Raw genomic sequence first — 18,609 nt, 5'->3', positions numbered from 1 at the left:
TAGTTTGCATTTAGATCAGTATTCTGGCTAAAATGGGATTAAATGGCACTTTGTTATAGTTACAGTGATGGTTCGTAGTACGAAGTCATTTAATTTTCAGTTTAGTCTTTTTTAGATTTTACACCTATGCTAGAATTATGGAAAGTTATTCCCTCTACAATCTAATCGACGTCTAAAAGGTAGATTTTGAACAATTTTTTATCCTAAAATGTAATAATGTACAATTATTTCTAAGATTGTAATTGTTTTCTTCATATGTATAGTTATGAGGCCTTATGATTGTAATAAGTAGACACGAAACGTCAATATTTTAAATTAGGGGAAAGCTGGGCTAATAAAGTCACTTAAAGGTTTGGAAAAGGCTTAAAATATCATATTTCCTAGCTAGATAGAACAAAATGATCTGAGAAAGAGTTGTAGGGCAAGAAATATCCTAAAAAAACGAGCTATACATTTCGCTTTATCTGTTTGGGAAATATGATATTTTGAGCTTTTTCTAAACCCTTAAGTGACTTTATTAACCCCGCTCTCCCCTATATTTTATCTTCATTAAACAGATTAAACATCATGCATAGCATAATTTTTAACAATAAAAATTGAGAAAATATGTTAAAGGGAAGTATTTTCAAATTTTCACTCAAAATTATATTCTACTAAATTTTTAAATTGAGGTTTTATTAAAACTTTCTAAGAAGTGCTAGAACACAGTAATTTTTAATCAAGATAGCATAAATCATTACTCAATATTAAAACCCAAATATATCATCATGACCATATCAAAGACAAAGTTTTAGGAAAGTTTTAATTATTTTATCAATTAATTGAAGCTATTAATAGACATTCTAAACTCTAAGGACGTTGAATTTTCCTGCTATCATATAAATTATTTTTCTTTGAAAATAAACAACATTCAACCTCATTCCCAAAGTTACAAGTATAAATTTAATTAAATTTAGAAACTTTAATAGCTATGTTAAATATTTTGCACTCTCATCAGCTCCATTGCAAAGAAAATGTAAGGAAAAGTCTTGCTGAAACTTTACTTTTTTTTTAATGATTGATTTTAAAGTTGTCCAACTTGTCCATCATGCAGTTGAATTTCTTTTTTTTTTTTCATCGCAAATGGAAAAGAAGAAAAAATTTACCACAAAATGGAATGTCTTTTTGCAACATCTGCGATGGAGAGAGAGAGAGATTAAATACAAAATCTAAGCTGTAAAGTCTTACGAGGTACTTACAAGAACTTTCTCCTTATCTCCTTCGTCTCCTCGTCTGCAACATGGGTATGGTCTTATTTTGGATAAAACGCCGAGAGTCATCGACCTGGCGCATACACGGAGGCAAATAACCAAAACAGCGTGTTCACGAAATGCTGTACACAGAAGATGTTTGTATGGAAAAAACGGCATGACTGCAGAAGGAGGAGGGTGTTATGCCAAATGCAATCACGATGCCCCAAGTCGTGTGGCTTTTGCGGAGGATTCGAGAGACAAACATAAGATACACATATATATGAGAAACTTGGACGGCGGGTATTTGATATCAAGAGACGAGTGGCTATCATCAGTCCATCCGCTCTCTCGAGAGAGCATTATTATTGCAGAATTACACAGAACTACAAAAGGTTGCAATAACCAAGAATGGGAACAAAAGCATCAAACTGGTTTATCAACTTCTTTGTCTGCCCCCGGAGCGCTGCACCGAAGATGCTGCACCAAGTCTCAAGTACTGCCATTGTCAACATCATCAAAATAGTGCCAAAAGCACTACAATGTAGTCGCATTGTGCTTTCCTACGTCTCCCCCTTACTCTCTATCGCGGCGGAATGGAAATGATGCTTTTTCCCATAAACCGTTACAGTGCTATGTTCATACATATGGATAGAGGTGATGCTTGAGAATCAATTAGAAATAAGATAACACCTTCTGTTAATTCCGCTTCATTCATGCATATTGCACTTCCTCAGCGGATCCGTGAAGTTCTCATCTTACAGTTCAAGACGGTCAGTACAAGGTGAGCCCAGCTCGGTGTATTTATACATATTTTTCGCAATCTTTATTGCATTTCTTCGTAACCACAAACTTGTGTATTTTCTTTAAAACTTTTTCTTCTTAAAAGTTTTGTCGTTTTTATCAATGCTCCTTCAATACCACAAATTGGTTATTTTTCTTTGTTTTTTCGTAACTTTAAAGAAACTTTTAAAATTGCAATTTTTTAAATTATTACATCCCATTTTTTTATCTGGGAAAAAAGCGAATATTTTTATTGGTGTGTTGCAAAATGTAATTAAAACTAAAACTTTTCAAAAGGGGGTATGGCGTGAAATTTTTCGGACAGCATTTTGAGCAACTTTTGAAGCGGCAACATACTTCAAAAACATCCAGAGCACAGAGTCCAGCTTGCAAATTGTAGGCTTTATGGGATGTATGTAGGTATATAGTGTAGAAAAGTCCGTGATAATTAATGTGGGGAATGTGCAACAAAACTAGTAGAATGCAATAAAAGTCCACCATAAAGAGGGTAATTGCGCGACAGAATTTACTCGGAGAAATGTTGTTTTCTCTCGCAAAACCCCATTGTCGGTTATGCTTCGGCCGCGATGCTACCATGCTACGAAACTGTAACTTATATTGCAGAGAATATTGAGAAGCAGCAATGGCTTTGGGAGATGGATGGAATTGTGTTAGGAAAGTATTATATATAGCGTGCAAACGGTATTGAGAAGATGATGGAATAAAAAACGAAGCAACTAAATGGTAAAGAAACTAAAATGAGTGGTGACACATTTAGTTCTCTCGCACAACTCTACTTTCCAGGTGAATTATTCCGCTTTAGGGGGCCCAGAGGTGTGGAAAATTGAAAAGACAAAACTTTGACCGCATAATTATTCGTTGTGGTGCGGAGAGAACTAGAACATGACCACTCAGAATAGCGATAATTAAGCCCGGTGAGAGGGATAAATTGTGGAAATGTTGAGTTTGAAAATGGACAAGTTGAGGAAGAAGACTTTTCACGCTGCATGTGTTGTGCCAGGAAATGAAATACCACCACCTCATGTAGTTCGTCTGGAATCCAAATATGTTTCTCGCACTGTTACGTATAAAGAGCCAGAAAGATATACATACATACATGTAGTAATTATATATAGCAGGAAAATGTAAACTCGTAAAATGCAAAAAAAATACCTCTCTTTGACAAGTCTGACTCAAACTATAAAAATAATCACCATCCGGTGGTGGTGGCTTTTTTATTTGGCACAGCCGGAGACTCAACTTGTCAATTTCCAAAGAGAAATTAATATATATGCGCCTCTGGAGTTTGATGCTGCTGCGCTGCAGTGGTCCCGATTTTTTCGGGTGCATCGGTCATAGCAGGGCTTATCATTTGTACTATAAATAGGCACATGAAAGAAAAAATGGGAAAGAACCGAAAGAACATGAATACATAATAGCATTTATGTTATATGGGTACCACTTGGTGCCTCAAGGGGAGAAACAGATTTCTTCACTATATAGGAAGACTAAAATTATGTACCTTCAGCTATATATAACAGTTTGTTCTACCAAAAGTGGGAATGTTTGATTATATAAAAAAAACTAATTAGATTTAAAAGAAAATTTCAAAATGAAATTATACAATTTAAACTTTATAATTTAGTTTTAAAAACTGTTTAAAAAAAAACAAAATTTTCATTCTAAAATTAGAAAGAATCTCATTAATTTGTTAATTCGTGAATCATTCTCATTCCTTTTAAATTTTTAAAATGGATATTTCGCACAATTAATTCTTGGTATTATCTAATTAATCTTTAATCTATTAAAATAAGACAAAATATCCTATTTATTTAATGATTTATTTATTATTCTGCGCCGTATAAAAGATAGAAAAGTGAATTTAATATTAATATTTTTAAATTCTTATTAATCTAAAGATCTTCAAGAATTTCCTGATTCTCGCCATTCTTAATGATTTATTATCAGTCATTTAGATTAATTTGCTTAGAATTTATACAGATTCCTTCAACTCTTGCATCCCTTGAAGACCAGGAGGATGTATTTAAGTGATACTAATTTTAATACGAAAAGACATTATAACGTAATTTGCCTCACGAAAGCATTTCACTATTTCTCATCCCGGTAATGAGGAACAACAATGATTACCAGAAAGTAAAAGAAAAATGTTTCTAAATGGTACTTTTTTGCCGCAATATTTGATTTTTTAAATAATGACAGACATCTTGCTCCATATATAAAATTTAATTACAGCTTTCATCATTCTAAATATACATAGGTATAGCAACAAAACTTTATGGAAATTAATGTTTACAAACGTTTTTTTTTTCGGTATCTTCTTGAATTTCAAAATATATGTACTATTTAACATTCTTCCATGTCAAAACCTCTTTTCTAAGCTAATTTCATTGAGAAAAAGCCCCACAAATTGGATTCATCTATTCAGTGACCGACAGTTTTTAGCCACACATATCGCCTAATATTCCCGTTAAATAAACACGGTGGAAATATTTTGGGAGATATGATAAATTCTCAATTTACTATTTCATTATGCTCATTCCATATGAATGCCACTGTTGTAGAGATCATTAAAAAAAAACATCACGGGGAAAACGCGACAAACTGCTTCACTTTCTATAATTTATGCTCATGAAGCGGATGAAATTTTTGCTTGTGAGCTTCGTGGAGAAAATATACTTAAAAGCATCTTAAAACTAATTGGTACTTCGATTAACAAGTTTTGTCCCGCGTGAGTTGAGCTATAGATAAATGTACATAAAATAACAAAAAAGTAGTTCATAATCCTCATAGAAGAAAACTTATATATATAGATAGATGGAAGATATAGGTAATTATCGCTCCCAGATGCGATTAAGTCGGTGACATTGCGTGAGAATTTGCTCTCCATTCAGATCGACTTGGGCGTCCGCTGAAAGCAACAGGTTTTAGTTTAAAAATAAATAAATTAAAATATGTTTTTTTTTCTTTTTATGTGGTCTCACGGTGTAACCCAATGCGTTCGATCAGATGATATAGGAGCTAATGCTCAAATAAAAATGTATTCAAATGCGACATAATGATGAATATTTAGTGTCACGTTGGGAGGGACTTACGGAGTGTATGGGATGGAAGGCAATGCGTGGTGATCATTCAATTAATATTAATTCGGTGAGTCGGTGAGGTCAATTATTTTACATCAACCGCCACCGTGTTGGATGATTGAGCAGATGTTGCAACACAATTTCGCCATCTTCCACCCACTTAATTCATTCAAGTGTCACCAGGATAATGAAATAATCTTTGTAAATTGAATTAAATTTTATATTGAGGCCCAAGCATTTCCTCCCCTTGGGACCTGTGTGTGCACACTGTGGGGAAACCTTCGTTCACTTTATATACCCGAGATTACCCTGAACATTGCGTAACACAGCATCCCAATCTACTTTATTAGGGAAGTAGAAAGTCGACGTGCAAAAAAGGCAAAATGACTCCCGGGACCGGCAAAAATGGTAATTTATGTTCAAATCGTGTCTTACCTTCTACTCCATAGAGAGCAATGGTGACCAACTTTAAGCGACACAGCCCAAATACAATTTATGTGCGTTCGGCTTATGCCTCTCCTCACTTTCACCATCACTTTATCTCCGACAATTTTTTTTACATGCCTTTCTTCTTATTTTTTTCTCCCGTGCAAAACCACAGATGTGGACGATTCCATTTGTGGTGGAATTTGATGGCTAGGAGTGTGCAGAAGAACGTCCAGGAAAATGACATCACTCCGAAAATCAGCATCCTTTCGGTCACGCATTCCAGTTAGACGCACCCGTGTGCCACTCCGTCGATGCAGCAGCCCCCAACCAATGGTTTCTTGGGGACACAAAACTCACTCCTTCTGGCCCCATGAACATCGACGCTATTCATCCTCATCCAGCTACTCAAGCAGCGATGAAAGCGAAGAGTCCGAAGCTCCACTGCAGGTAATTTTGCATTAAACTTTTTATAAAATTCTTTATGGTTATAAGCAGTGATACGTTAGCATTAGCAAGACACGGAGTACTCGCCATTAAGTCACATTTATTTATTAAAATTCTCTGAAAATCAAGAACAAGGAGTGATTGTTTTACATTCTTACTTCACCACAAGTAATGTGAGTAGCTCAATCTTGAAGGAAATTTGAAATGATTAGATCGAAAATTGAGTACCTAGCATAAAAGAATTAAGGGGGGTCTCTTTTGAGAGCTGGTGAAATTAAATATTTTAATTTTTCTTGGGGTGTTTCTTAACTTGGTTTTCCAATATTGGTTATATTTGTAGCCTAATTATTGAAGAGTAAGAAAATCACTTTCCGCCATCTTAGATGCGACGTCATCTTGAGATTTTCTTCAAAACACAAAGGTAGGTTTTTCTCAGGATCTACTGGATGGATTTTGATGGGGTAAAAAGCAAATGAAAGAGGAAATACCAATGCAGATTTTGATGTAGCGGAATTTTGAATTTCTACTCTGGGGCTGAGAAAAGTGGAAAAATGTGACTTTTGTTTACAAGTTTTTGACATTTTTGCACTTTTCTCAGTCCCAGAATGGAAATTCAAAATTCTGGTACATCAAAATCTGCATTGGTATTTCCTCTTTCATTTGCTTTTTACCCCATCAAAATCCATCCAGTAGATCCTGAGAAAAACCTACCTTTGTGTTTTAGGACAGTTCTGCAGAAAAGTCGGAAAATCACAAGATGGCGTCGCACTTAAAATGGCGAAAAGTGATTTTCTTACACTTCAATAATTAGGCTTCAAATGTAACCAACATCGGAAAACCATGTTTAAGAAAAACCCCAAAAAAATGACAATATTAATAATGTGTAAATTCTAACAGTTTTCACAAGAGACCCCCCTTAAGAGTAATGCGCCTTTTTCCAAGCATTATTTATGCAGAATATTTATGTAGTTTTGGGAAGATATGTAAAAAAAAATAATAATAAATTCTTTTTGAATATTTTTCTATCCTCAAAATTATATTTTAAAAAGTTCTTTCACATTTCAATAAAAAATTATTCTTCATCTTCTTCATTCAATTTTTATTCTTTTACACTACTCAACTTCTGCTATATGCAAATCCGAATTTATTCGAACGATTTTTCTAAAGAAAAATAACAAACATTTCATTCAATTTTCAAAGGACGTATTCAAAATTTTCCATGTAAATTTTCATTTTAACAAGAACAAGAAGGCTCTTTAGAATTTCCAGTATTACAGAGAACGTCAATATGTCCATTATACGTCGTATTGCAGGACTGATGGGCAAAGAGAAGCAACAGCAACATTGTATACGTACAGTATACCTACATATATCGAATTTCAATTGAAAAATATGTAGGTACATAATACACACACTGCCCCAGAAAAGTCGAGCATGTTGCAAAGCTTCATGATGAAGCTACATTTAAGTTCAAACATATAGAGAGTCTGTGAGAATAATAGAGAATGTCAGGAGATAAGACTTGAACGGGAGAGTAAGTGTGGTGAATGCATTGTGGGTATTAATTTCTCGAAAGTTCAAGTGAAAACCTTCATGGGGCCTTCGTGAAATCGAACTCCCAAAGACTCTATCTGATGGCATTTCCACATAATCTCCGTAGAACATTTCTCTCTTGGGGATTCTTGAGAAACTCTGAATGTCGCTTCTCCTCCAAGTAGTCAATCCAAAGAAAGGCAGACACTACACACATATATAGTAAATCCCTTTTAGGAGTTTGTCTTTCTGCATAATCGAGTGTTTGCATGGGGAGCATTGAATAGAATTCCCTCCCATATGCGATTTACTAATTGTTACACCTCGTTGAATCCCAAACTGATGCATTCTCATCTTTTATACACACAGCGTCTTCTGAGGCAATCGGCTTCGGCACATCATATGCCACACACCATGACAACGTCAACGGACGCACTCAGCCTCGACGGCATCTTGGACTCCGTGAGTAGCGGCGGCAGTTTTTCCAGTCCACCAAACACACCGAAAAAATTGCAGCAGCACCATCAAGGTAACACTATGCGACAATTTTATTAAAGTTCTTTCTTAAAAGACACTAGAAGATTTCTTTTTGTTGGTAAAAAAAAAAAACCGTTGAGAATTTTGTACGGAAAATCTTTAAAAAGAATCTTTTATTCATCAAAGAGGAATCTTTTTTTTAGAAAATCTTCTAATCATAATGAAGAGATAGATAATTTGTTATGCCAATTTATGGGAGTTTTTCATGAAAATTTCAAATGTTGCAAATAAAATTTCATTACCATATTCCGTGCATAAATCTCAACGCCTACGCGCCACAGACACAAGAAATGGAAATGCCTCAAATTGGCAATTTCTTTAACGATAAATCTGGTCATATCTCACCAATCGCTGCGAAGTGATTACGTACTCCCTACAGCATCTTGCGTAATTTATTGTGTTTTGGTACATTGTGTGTCGTAAAAATGAAGTAGTAGTTTGTGAAGTTTAAGTGCACGTTTTTGATTGAGCAATTATCCAATTAGAAGTAAATTTATATCTTTTGCACATCCTCACTTAGAGACGATACCATCCCACATCGTTCTGTGACTCTCGGAGTTTTTGTCTTCGCCTTGGCATGCACCCACGGTTTATTTAGAGCTCTGTACGGACGCAATGCCATCCATTTGGCTTTTTTTTTCAAACTCTTTTACACGGCTCAACATTCCGGAGGATGCGAAATGAGAAGTGATTCCCGTACGTGCTGGGGATGAGAAGACGCAAAGGAGGAGAGTTGGCAAGAGTAGTAAAGTGTGTTTGATGGGTTAAAAAGTGAAGAATCATGGCATAAAAATTGATTGGACAGTTTCTGCATTGTCACCTCACTTTTCATGTTTACGACTCCGAGAGTATGTTGCGTTTGTCTCGCGTGTCACGGATGGGGACGCACATGAGAGATGAAACAATTCTCGTTTTTTTTTTCCTTTAGGTGGCGCAAACATAAAGAACACCACCTTCTAGGGCTTCTTCTTAGCCTTCTAGCACGCCAGGGTGATGGAATGTCTTCCCAAAAAAATGTTCTCGTTCACACCATACCCGTGTGCGTTGATGCTTCTCTCTGCGTGGTGCTCAATTTAACGCACATATCAGCATTATGCTGATGGGTGAGGAAAGACACCATGGGAGAGCCTTCAAGTGTTAAATTTTTCATTAGCCAGCGCTGCTCAATGGGGCCACTTGAATTACACTGGGAAACAACCTCTGACTTTCATTCACAACCTTGGGAATTCATTACTCATTTCATGCTTTTTTGTGCTTTATTTGCTTTCGGTCAAAAGGACGCCACGAGACGCCATCTTGAATCAATTATTCTGCTTTAATTTTTCAAAGGACATTGTATTAAGAATCCGGAGTTTTAAAGAAAAAAGAAAATATTAAAATTGACGAGAAATGAGTAAAAAAAATGCTGCACAGCAACAATTTAACAACCAAAAGAGAGTCATCCATAATCTTTCTAAATTCCTCAATCGTTCCTTTTTTTTCTTAAAATAAAAAGCAAAATCCAAAAAGGAATCTTCAAATGCAACAAATCCAAAAACGCTGTACATTTATAAATATCCGGTGTTTGCATGGAGTCATTCAGTGTGGAAAATGAAATCCCATGCGGTGCCCCATAAATAAACATCTTCTGTCCCCCATAGATCATTCTAAATCTACAGACGAGTGATTCATTTTCCAAATGCATTTGCAGATTGCGAGTTGTACGAGAACAACCATCTCAGCTGTGATTCACTCGAAAGGTACAATGGTGCATTGGAGACGCTACGGCTCACCCACGATGGTGCCAAGCAGGCCTTTTCGAGTACGCCAGACACAATTAATCAGGCACCACTGATCCCAGGGCGACCCGCCAGGGGTGATCCCGTGGCGGATGAGGTGGAGCGGCGACAACGCAGGGAGGATCTTGAGAAGCAGCGAAAACTCAGCGATTGGTACTACATCAAGACAAGCCCAAAGCCACGGCAGCCACAACTGAGTCCCCGACGGGGAGATCTGGAGCTGAGGAAGAAGAAACTACCACGCGGAAGGATCGATGGGGGTAGCCAGAGGTTACGACAGCAACCACCACCGTTGCCAAGGATTCCCCATCAGGCGAGTGATAGTGCGATAGTGAGTGATGTGCAGAGGAATTCGTGTGGTGCACCACATTTTCCGGTGCAATACCAGAGTGAGCGTGTCGAGAGGTCCCCAATGGTGGCACGTCGATGGCACCAGGCGCGCTTCGGTGAGATGAGCTCCAGTAGTTTTGAGCATGTAAACCTCGGGAGCTACCCCACCCAAGCTAAGCGTCTCAGTAGTGTTCACAATTTGTATGAGAACACCACGCCGAGGGATTCCCTGAGGCCACGGGATAAATTCATAATTGGGCCATCGAGACCACTGCCCCGGCTACCGATGTCCTCACTCACATCCGAGCAGGTGAGTAATGTTTGCTTTACAACTTAAACACGGGATACTATACCGAAAATTTCTGGCAAGCATGCGCCAAAGGAACTTCCTTTCGGCACTACTTCGGCTCCGCAACCCCCCATACATAATTTCCCCACTTGTACCGAAAGCTCCCGCCGAATTGGGGTGTGCTTCCGCAGGAGAAGCTGTCTGGCACGGCAGTGTCGTGTTGCGCCTCACTGGATCCTGACGTTGAAAGTTGAACATTCAGGCGACGGCCTGAAGGACCAACTTCACAAACTCTTCACACACAATTGTTAGTTTTTTCGGTGAAAGAAAATCATCCCCCGTACCCCTTGTTGTTGGCTTAAAACTCGTGCATTGGTATCAGCTATCGCGACCCACCCACCGGAGGCCCAATTTGTCGTCCCGAATAAAGTGCCGGCTATCTCGGCAACACCATCGGTCGAGTGAAAAAGGATTACACATTTCGAAATATATACATCAGGGGTGAGAGCACCACTCTAGACGGGCGTTCTGGCTGAAAGGGCGGTGCTCTTTGGGAGAAAAAAGATGTTGTGCTTCCATCCATTCTTTGAACAAGTGCATAATATTTACAACTGTGCCCCAGGGGGGATTTTCAAGTGAACCCACCCCCACGTATCCCAACAACCCCACATGTGCTGTAATTGAGCGAAAAGAAAACAAATACAGTGTGTGGCAAAATGGTTGTTACTTACTCCGAAAATCCGCGTCTTTTGAAGAATGAAAAATTAAATTTTTTTTTGTGAAAATTGAAGAAAATTCTTAGTCTGATGAGGTGAAAGTATCTTAATTTGATTAAATTATATCAATAAGTCAAGTAAAAAATTAATTAATAAAGATAAAACTAATAAGAGCAAAGATTAGAATCACGAATAAAATTAACGAGAAGTGTGTCATTTTGTGCACAGAAGCATAACGAAAGTTAAATCTTATTTCCATTCTAGGTTTAACATTATTTATTTACTTTCCCAGCGGGCACAAATGTAAGATTTCTTAAAGATATCTCAAGATTAATCTTAAAACTGGTACAATTATCACACGAAATCCTTACTCTGTGCCCGCTGGGTTTTTACACCAATAAAATAAATCATGTTTACATGAAATAAACAATTTAATCCGTAATTTACACTAAATCCCATTTAATTTGTAGAACATATCAATAAGACAAAACTTCCTCATAAATCATTCTAATAATGATGCTTCAACATAAACATTGTTTATAATTACAGAGAATCAAAGTCACGCTTCTATGCGTTAAGTGCTACCGTTTGTGATGTTTACTCAAAACTCCATTCTTGTCATCAAGAATGTTTCCTTTATGTAGTCTAAACTGAGAATTTCTTCCAACATGTTATATAGTCTTTGTGTCTGGGTTGAGAAATTTTACAAAGAAGCGTCACTCAAAATTCCATGCAGACTTCAAGAAGAATTCTTCGCGAGACTTTCCGCATTTTGGGGGCAAAGTGAACTGCACTGGAAAATTAAGAAAAGTTCCCTTTTCATTGATGAAATTTTTTACCTCTATTATTACAAATGACGTTCTTATTTTATTTAATTATTTTCCGCAAAAATCAATTTTTCACAAGCAGAAGAAAATTCACTTTATACAAGAATAAAACATAAAATTAACAAATAATCTTCGTTTTTTAATTAAAAATGTCGCCTAATTTCTTTTGCCACACACTGTATATTTTTTCAGCAAGATTACGAGGGTTTTCCATTGAATTGCGCTACCATAGAAAAGCCATTATTTGCAAAACTTTACACACTTTTTGTGCCATTAGCCTCCTCCGCCCTAGCTCCATGTAGGTAGCCAAAATATCTGCACCTCAGGCTCCACCACACATACATATATGATAGACTCCAATATTGTGGTTAAATCGGATTAAGGCCCTCACCGCGTGGTGCTTTAAGCCGATTACTTGTGATTCTTCGGCAAGCAAATACCCCGCAGCCTGTCGATGCTCCGTCAATCACTCTTATCGTGCAGAAAGCTTTCCCCACTGATGGACATGCATAGGTGGGTGCGGATGGAAAGAAAACTATTTTCTCCTCTTCACACAAAACGACTAGACATTCCAATCCTGCAAATTAATCCTCATAACACTCGAGAACGATGCTTCATCCCCGCGGGGGAAGTTCCAGAAGTTCTTCGGCTAATCAAATAAATTGGCCAAGACAAGCAATTATTTTCCCGTAGCGCCGTACGTTTTCTATTGAATTATTCTTTCTTTCTCTTCCCTTACACAGAGGGTTGCCATCCACACCATATGTATGGAGTTGGCACACGCAGGGGATGTTTAACTTTATAAACACATCTTCTAATATTTCCTCAGCACAGATTTTCTCTCTTGACAAGCTACTACTCTTGCCCTATTTATGCGTTTTTCGCTCGAGAGTCTGCCTCAACAGCGCACCCAGTTTCTCTACTTCCCGCATTTTACTTGAATGGAATTGATAAAAATAAACAATGCAGGATGTCACCGCTTTCATTTCTATACAGACACTGTAGTTTTCTCCCATTCATTGTTACCCAAGAGCACTTCCTGCTTCTCCTGATACAAGAAAGCTCTTCTCTATCGCCGAGGAAACGATGGCAAGTGATAGCGTGGAGAATAAGATGTATTGAGAGATGGAGGTTCTCACTATGTTAAGAGTGGAGAAAATTCAAGTGTTGGCAATTCCTTCCACATGAATTATTTTCTCAAGAAAACATTCTGCTCGTGATATTTGGGGAATTATAGAAAATTTTGAGAAAATCACTCATGTGAGAGTGATACTGGAAGGAAATCAGATATTACTATTATATTGCTCATCCCACGCCATACACTCGGAAAAAACACACACAAAAACCTCGTCATGGTTGAATGAATATTTGGAAGGGGTTGAACAGGGTTTTAATTCAATTTTTAAACCATTTAAAAATCACAATTTATTTATTTATTTGCCTATTTACTAGAAGATTATCCTTAAATTTAAAAGCTCAATATGTCTATAACAAAAAGAAAGCTTTTCATGAAGAAATTCTACACTCTTTAGTCTACCGCAGATTATGTATTGAAAATCAACTAATTTCCATGAAAAACTCTTTGAAAATACAACAATAAAACATAAAATAGTTCATAACGCAATACATATAGCATAAAGAGCTTTCAATTCATAAATTTTCCTCAAACTTCATTTCATCTTTGCATTTGTGAATGGATCAATAGCTAATATTTCGATTTCAGCTTTGCTTTCAATCCAAATATCAATCCTTCTGAGTGTAGAATGAAAGATAAACTCAACCATTCAAATGCTTCCTTTTTCAATTACTTTCCCTGCCAATATTCACGTCTGTATGTATATCAATATTTCTCCTTTTCGCTTTTTCCAACTGCACACTGCAAGTGATTCACTACATATTCCGTATACTACATAAGTGGCTCAACATAAAATACAATTCAGAGTAGAAAATATATTTTTTCCAAAGAATGAAATGAAAGTGTTAGTGCAGGTAAAGAAATCTTGAGTGTCCAAAAAGTGAGCATGTCTCCAAGTTTAGTCGTTGCGGTGTTCAAGTGAAGCCCTTGTGGGTGCGTGAAGACAGCCAGTTGGTGTGATAAGTATCGGTGGGTAGGAGTGTGGGACAAAGAAGCCAACATAGGGTGCCCTCAGTCGGTATTGTGGTGCCCCCGTGGGGGAGATTCCGCCACCCCGAGTTCCACCAAGACACGATGGCCACCGGAACCGGAGCTGCCACTCGAATCGCAGTGGGCAGACGGCATTACGGAGGGATACTGGGATCAAGGAGGACCATGGGTATGTTCTCCTAATCTGTACCATAATACATTTTATATCTACATATCAATAACATCGGCATTTGCCCACCCAATCGATTCCCACCTACAATGGGTCCACCCACATTTAATTAAGACCTTCGCATTATTAGGCACGCCTGATTTACTTAGAAGTACCCATAATTTGGGGATGCGTGTGTGTGTCCCCCGAAAATAGACACCTCCTCGAGCACCATCAATGGCCTTCCGATGTTTATCTCAAAGTTGTGTCCAAGAATACCTTCCCATGGGCAAAATAGCTTAACCCCGTATCGATTTCTCTCCGCCTTTCATTGACTCTCGTGCAAGAGAAAAAGCATGATTTATTAGCCTCCGATTAAATGGAGGTGAAAACATGCATAAAATATTCAACAGCTCTACTCGATGATTTATCAAAATTTAAATAAAAAATATTTAATGATGCAATGCAGATATATTGGAATAAAAAACCGGAAAAAACAGCTGCTGAACAAAAATTAAGGATATACTTTCCAAGAATAAAACTTTCCAACTACTGATGGGAAAAATGAATGGATCATGACATGATTCATTTGAATTTATTTGAATGAATCATTCAATTGGGATTTTTTCTCCCTCAAAAGCTCTGCTGTGCGGTTTCAAAGGTGAAAAGATGTTCCTTAAATAAAGTATTTATTTACTGTACAACACGCAGAATATTCTCCTTAAAGTCACACAACCTGCCTCACATACATATAAAATATTCCGTGCACACTTTCAGTGTTTCTGTTGTAATGGGGGGAGGGTTGAACGTTTGCAGAAGGCAAGAGTCTCGAAGACCAATAAAACACCCAGACGCTGAGGGGGCGCAACTCCATGTACTTTTGTGTGAGATTCCGGTTTGGACCTTTGGGCCGATCGGACGCAAAATTTACTCTGCGAGTGAAATCAAGGATATAGCTCTTATAGCGAAAGAAGAAAATTGGTGATAGTGGCAAATAATTAGCTAAAATCAGTAGTTTTCATAAGTTACAGTGAATTTATTAGAATTAAAAGGAAAGGAAAGAGGACCAATACTGGGTGGGCCCATGTGGCTCACTCAGACGCAAAAATGGCGCCGCCGCCCAAGAAAACGTGTAAAGGCAAAGTAAGTGCCAAAGTAAGTGAAAATAATGGTGGTCAATTCACCAGTGAAAATCCTTTCAATGTGCTCAACGACAATGATGATGGGAGCACAATCTATACGGTCAGTGAAATGAGTGAAGATCTAACCCCAGTGAACCCTCCAAAAATGCCACCAATTAAGGTGACAAGTAGAATAGACAATATGAAAGCATTTTTCAATGAACTCTCAAGAGAAGTGGGTGATGTACATTTTCGCTGTTATGCGAAAACCAACAATATACTTACAAACACTAAAGTGGACTATGATAAAGTTAAAGAGTTCTTAACAAAGAACAAAGTTGAGTATCACTCGTATACTCCAAAAAATGAGTCATTCAAGAAACTCGTTTTGAAAGGAATTGAAAAATCTTATTCGGCCGAAGAAGTGAAGAAAGACCTGCAAGAACAATCTCAACAAATCGTAGAGGTAAAACAAATGAAAACCACAATCCGCCCCCTGGAAGGCACAGATGATCGACCAAAAAAATTACCAATAGGAGTTTATCTGGTATATCTTAAAAAAGAAACGGTTATAAGGAATCTCCGTGAGAAAATCAGGTACGTTCTGAAACACAAAATTACATGGGAAAAGTACTCCGTGAATACGCCTGCAAATACTCAATGTTCTCGGTGCGCAAAGTGGGGACATGCGAGTCGCAATTGCGGAATGAACAAAAAATGCCTCATTTGTTCAGGACCACACACTGTTGCAGAACACAAAGATGAACCGGGAACGAGTTCAGGAACAAATATAAAATGCCCAAATTGCAAAGGCAACCACGTGGGAAGTTATAAAAAATGCGAAAGCTATCAAAAATATATAAAAGAGAGGAGAGGCAAATCACAAAGGTCGAGGGACCAGTCCAACAAGAGCCACACGAGGTTCTACGACAACAACCAACCAACACAACCATCACAAAATGCGCCACAAAATTACCAAAATCAAAGGTACTCATCATACAAAGATGCTCTTACGGCAAATACCCAACCAAACACAACCAACAATGGGATTAACAACGAAGGCCAAAGTCACCTCAAATCAAACACACGGAGCCCATATGGATTTCTGGAGGATGAAACACGACAACTGTTCAACATACCCATGTTTGAACTCATTGACAAAATCAACGAATTTATCCCGCAATACCGGAACATGCAAGACAATCGTCAGAAACAATGTGCCCTCTTGGGCCTGATATTGGACTTATGTAAATAGATACTCTTCCAATGAGTAAAAAAGGCAAAAGTTATTGTTTTCTCAAATGGGGAAATCACCTAACGTAGCCGAAAACTTAAGGTACGTCAGCTGACTTTCATCATGGAATAAATGATCGAAAAAGTTAAAGCACAACATATCTTCATACATATATGGGGCAAAGAAATAGTCCCAGACACAACAATCACAAAGATGATAAGGGTAGGGGGTTAGGTTTAAGTAATTTTATAAAAAACAAACGATTTAAAAATCATAAATTATCCGAACATTATTGCAAGAAGTAATATAAATTATACAAAAAAAAAATAAAGTTACAGAAATACAAATGAATTGAAAACACTCACGGGTGGAACAAATGCAAAATCATAAAATTAAATATACATGTACTGAGCTGCAAATTGTAAGAATTATATAAATGAATAAATAAAGAAATTATAAAAAAAAAAAAACTTTTGTGTGAAAGTTTATTATTTTATATATTCACATGTCATTCACGTATTAAGAAAATATACCAAAAAGCGGCATGAATTATTGTCAATTTTATGTATAAGTGTAATACTTGACGGATTTTCATTTTATCATAAATATTGGGGTATGATAATAAAAAAAACAATGAAGAATATTGGGAATAATCTGAAAATCTAATAGATTGAGCTGCAAGACTTCTTCTTCTTAACTCATCTATTAAGAACTTAAAAAGTCAATAAATAAATCAATTAATTTTATAAATTCACCCACTTTATAATTATTTGAAAGATTTTATAAGTTTGGAAAATTTTATAATTACTTTCAAGTTTTTCTTGGAGCTCCTTAAGAATTATTCAGTAAAAGTTCCTCAAATCAGATAAGAAACTTTTCATCTACCATTAATTTAATTAATTAGTCTTTAAGTCTTACAAAGTAGTCAATCACTGCTTCAAAATCTAATTCAACCTCTCATAAGTCCCATAAATTTTATTCCCCTTGGAAAATCTCAAGAAAACCTCCAATAAGAATTCTATAGTAGCGTATATATTTTTTATGATTTCCCCCTTGAGCCTAAAACAAGAATTCTCTCCGCCATTCCCTTGTTTTATTTTTTGCCAAAAGCATGAAAAAAAAAGAATTCTTTGCTCTTTTCCTTATTTGCTATTTGGGTTGGGGGTTAATGCTGAAGATGCTGAAGGTGAAAAGTACTCTTCATTTTCCCTCCTTCTCACCTCATGACAATTTATTTTGCAATTTTTCCCACATCCTCCCACTCTGTCACCCAATGTTATGGCATTTTGGGGGCGATGTCGAAGCCGGAGAAAGTTTTCTCATGGAATGAGGGGGTGCCCCCAAAGAAAGGTCAAACAGTTGAAATTACTCACTAGACAGGTAGAGAGGAGTATTTTCCACTTTCAACCATATTCGCCCCCTCTTCAAGCCGAAGAAGTCACCCCATTAAAACTTTATCGCATTTCTTTTCATTTTCTTCCCGCGCTGAAGATTCAGCTGCGGCGGAGAAGTTGGGAATAAATACGAAGCTTAATTTTATGCTAAACTTGCGTTTGGATGCGAATAATGAAATAATACGGGGTGGTCGTAACGGCTACATGCATGTATAATTTCCGGACGAAATGACCCATAAATTCAGAACAAAAGGGACCCCACTTTATGGTGCGCATCTTGTGCTCTATATTGCCGCCTCGCTGTACAATTATGACCCCTTGAAAACATAATGAGATGTTGATACATGGTCAGAATTTATTAGATCAGCAAGTACTCATACTTTGTTGTAAAATTATGTAGTTGTTGCAATATTTTACTAAACCGCGCTAAGTTATCTCTCCCATTTTCCTTACTAAAAGCTCTTTGTCAGGAATTTAGGCCCCACAATGTGCAAGATTTTCGTTTTGTTATATGTACATACATTACATAATTAACAGAGATAGTTGTATATTTTAGAGATCTAGCTAGAAAATTAAACAAAGCTTTTTATG

At 37.0% G+C, this 18,609-nt stretch overlaps 1 protein-coding gene across 1 annotated transcript in view; it reads left to right on the top strand.

Annotated features, from left to right (window-relative positions):
* Positions 1-18,609, top strand: part of LOC129787026 (uncharacterized) — a 59,384-nt gene that overhangs the window by 6,861 nt on the left and 33,914 nt on the right. The window contains exons 2-4 of the mRNA XM_055822311.1: positions 5,715-5,989; positions 7,889-8,048; positions 9,747-10,474. Of these exons, the coding sequence (XP_055678286.1) occupies positions 5,780-5,989; positions 7,889-8,048; positions 9,747-10,474 (1,098 nt within the window). The 5' untranslated portion in view covers positions 5,715-5,779. The remainder of the gene's footprint in view (positions 1-5,714; positions 5,990-7,888; positions 8,049-9,746; positions 10,475-18,609) is intronic.

The sequence above is a fragment of the Lutzomyia longipalpis genome, chromosome 1 (assembly GCF_024334085.1).
Source record: "Lutzomyia longipalpis isolate SR_M1_2022 chromosome 1, ASM2433408v1".
Lineage (NCBI taxonomy): Eukaryota > Metazoa > Arthropoda > Insecta > Diptera > Psychodidae > Lutzomyia > Lutzomyia longipalpis.
This window is presented reverse-complemented; position numbering and strand designations above follow the sequence as displayed.